At 39.1% G+C, this 2,839-nt stretch overlaps 1 protein-coding gene across 1 annotated transcript; it reads left to right on the plus strand.

The window, feature by feature from the left end:
• Positions 1–594: 594 nt before the first annotated feature.
• On the plus strand, positions 595–2,494 carry LOC135946485 (E3 ubiquitin-protein ligase rnf146-like). The gene is made up of 3 exons (XM_065494710.1): positions 595–811; positions 968–1,111; positions 1,289–2,494. Exons 2-3 carry the CDS (start codon positions 973–975, stop codon positions 1,735–1,737), a joined length of 588 nt encoding a protein of 195 aa, XP_065350782.1. The 5' UTR covers positions 595–811; positions 968–972; the 3' UTR covers positions 1,738–2,494.
• The last annotated feature ends 345 nt before the right edge of the window (positions 2,495–2,839 follow it).

Here is a 2,839-nt window from a genome sequence, read left to right on the forward strand (position 1 = left end):
TGAAGCAAAATCTTAGCTGTAAAGTCCCGTAGTTTTTTCAATCAGAAGTTGAGAAGAGAAGCTAATTTTATTTGAAACAATGTGCAAATACATCCTCTAGAGTCAGTGTGTGTTACAAATGTATTTAATATAATAGCGAATCACTTATAAACAACTAAAATTGGATTTTTTTGCCTTCCGTTTGTCCAAATTCTATGAAAAAACTCGGTAAACTTTTTAATTCAATCAATTCAAAAGTTGACAGGAATATATATGAAATTTTACAAGCAAACCGAAAGAGTGAGAATTTATTAATTTTACGAACATTTTGGAATAAAATTATATATGAATATCATAAAGCGATAAATTGAAGGAGGAGTCGGCCTGGACAAGATTTGATTTTTTTAATTTCTTTTCTAATTTTTAGTTCCCGAAATCTATTATAATATTGAAAAATCGAGCATGATCGTTTTAGTATAGCGAGCTAAATCACACTTTTCCAAGAAGTGCAGATTTTAAATTTATTTTTCAAAATTGATTCATTCTTATCCTGCGTACATTATTTGAATAAGAAGATTAAAATAAAAAAATCTCTATACTTAATTCTTGTACAGCCAAAATCAAGTTCGTTGCTACGGACGACGGGTCGAAGAGGGGGTGGTTTCCAACATGTCCGCCACTGGTATATAAACTGGGGGGTTACAATGAGCATCTCATAAAACTGTCAGAGCGTGCTGCTGTCGCATCGCACTTTGCTCCGTCTCCCTGCTTTGCTCCGCTTCGCACACGACGCTTTGTCAGTTTTTTCTAGTTGATCCATTGCATTTCTTTGGTAAGTGAATATTTTTTGTTTCCTCGCATGTTATTCTTTTTAATAAGCATTTCACCATTTTCAAACATTTTAACAGCCCATTTTTAAAAATTAAGAATAAAAACCGCGCGAAAAATCACGGAACAAATTTTTAACTATATATTCTTTTATCTTCAGGTGAAATGGCCGGATTACGAGAACCCTGGGCCCTATGGACGAGCAGAGACCCTGATGGCGCTACCAGCTTCAACATGGCAAGGTGTCTGACGGACATTGACGAGGACATCGTCAATCTGGAGGACCAGGAAGGGGACGTGAATGGTGAGATTATGTCAATAAAATAAATTTTAGATATAATTGGCCTGCATGAAAATAAAAACGAGTGATGCAAAAGAAATTATAGTTCTTTATTCTTGCTTAGCTGTGTCGAATTCATTCATAACATTTTTTATTTTGTTACCTAGCTTTGCTAATAGCTCTCTCGTTTTAATTCCTCAGAGGGCACCGAATGCCCCATCTGTCTTCTGGCTCTGGAGTTGCCTCTGCGCTTGCCCTGCTGCGGCCATTTATTCTGCTTTGAGTGCAGCTGGAGCAGATTGAATCGCTGCGCTATGTGCCGAACTCCAGTGCCACGCGAATTCTTGGACAAGCCCGAAGAGTTCCTCAGCAGTCCCCTTCCACAGCCAGCCACACAGTTCAGCTGGATTTTTAAGACCAGCGCCGGCTGGTGGCGTTTCTCGCCGCGCCAGGAGCAGGCGATAAGGCGGGCGTTGCGTTCAGGCACACCTGAGCTCAAACTCATCGTCGCGGGCAAGGAGGCTACCTTGGATTTCAAATCGCTTTTAATTAAGCAAAATCTCAAGGTAGGCGCCATTACAATTGCCCGCAATGGTAGCTTCGACGCTCTTGGGGTCGCTGGGCTCAAACACTGGCCGGCCTCTCCGTGACCGGCGGCTGCCAAGAAAACAGGTGATCTCGCCGCGTGGTGGATAACACACGTCCCTCGCGCGCCCATTCCTCGTCCATATCGTGTACATTTTTGTACATACTAAGTTCCTACTAGTTAGTTTATCAATTAGTAAGTAAAGTCAAAAATGATAATTTTAGAATTTTTTTTAATTTTAATTTGTAAAAGTGATTTTCGGCATTTTTAACTTTTTTTAGCATAAATTTTGTACATAATTTAATTTAGAATATTATTATTCCTGCCCGACATTTCAATGATTACCTCCACAAGTTATCATTAAATATGTGATGGCACATTGTTCTGATGAGAAATGTCGGAAGAAAATTTAAAGTGCTTTGCGGGTCACACATTAACAGCTGGATGGGAATACCTCTTTTTTCTGACCGCCTTGGATTTGCTCATAAAATGTGTACCTAAAAATCTTGGCTAACATGAGACAAACGCCGCAGGTTTCGTGCAATAATAGTCTGTATACCAAGTCGGAATATTTTAAATTTAACCCATTTACGGAATGTGTTAGAAAATGTGAAAGATATGCTTCTATACTTTTGTGGTATTATCTTTAATTGTGTCCCTTTATTGAGAACACGCTCGTGAATTCAGCTGTGAATTCTTATACTTGTGAAGTATTTGAAATGACTGACCTATTTGAAAAATAATAAAATTGTTGATACGTGCGTACCTGAAATAAATTGTAAATTTTGTTTGTTTTGATATACTGAAAACAATAAAGCAAAATTGTTCAAAAATATAAAGACTTGATAATTTAATTTAATCAATACTCTTTCTTTTTTAAATTTTCGCATTTTTTCATAACTGTTGAGCGGGAAACACTGCATGGTGGTCGAGAGCATTATCACGTCAGCAGCGGCATAGCCGCGCACGCATAGGAGCTCTTGGAACCTGCAATGTTAGCGATCCATCTGAGCGAGCTGTTAGCGGCGGATGAGCGACCAACTGCCGAGAACAGCGTGCATCGCCTTGAACGTGGAGCCGAGGACTGCTGCGTGTGGCCTTAATGAGCCCCCCAGTAAGGAAATACCAATCTCTCCTTGAGTTTAATGATCGTGAATAAGTCATAT

The sequence above is a fragment of the Cloeon dipterum genome, chromosome X (assembly GCF_949628265.1).
Source record: "Cloeon dipterum chromosome X, ieCloDipt1.1, whole genome shotgun sequence".
Classification (NCBI taxonomy): Eukaryota; Metazoa; Arthropoda; class Insecta; order Ephemeroptera; family Baetidae; genus Cloeon; species Cloeon dipterum.

Excerpts from the sequence above, each read along its gene's own strand:
- LOC135946485 (XM_065494710.1), top strand. The coding sequence starts at position 973 with ATGGCCGGATTACGAGAACCCTGGGCCCTATGGACGAGCAGAGACCCT. Across the intron at positions 1,112-1,288 it reads CCAGGAAGGGGACGTGAATG|AGGGCACCGAATGCCCCATC; the intron begins GTGAGATTATGT and ends TTAATTCCTCAG.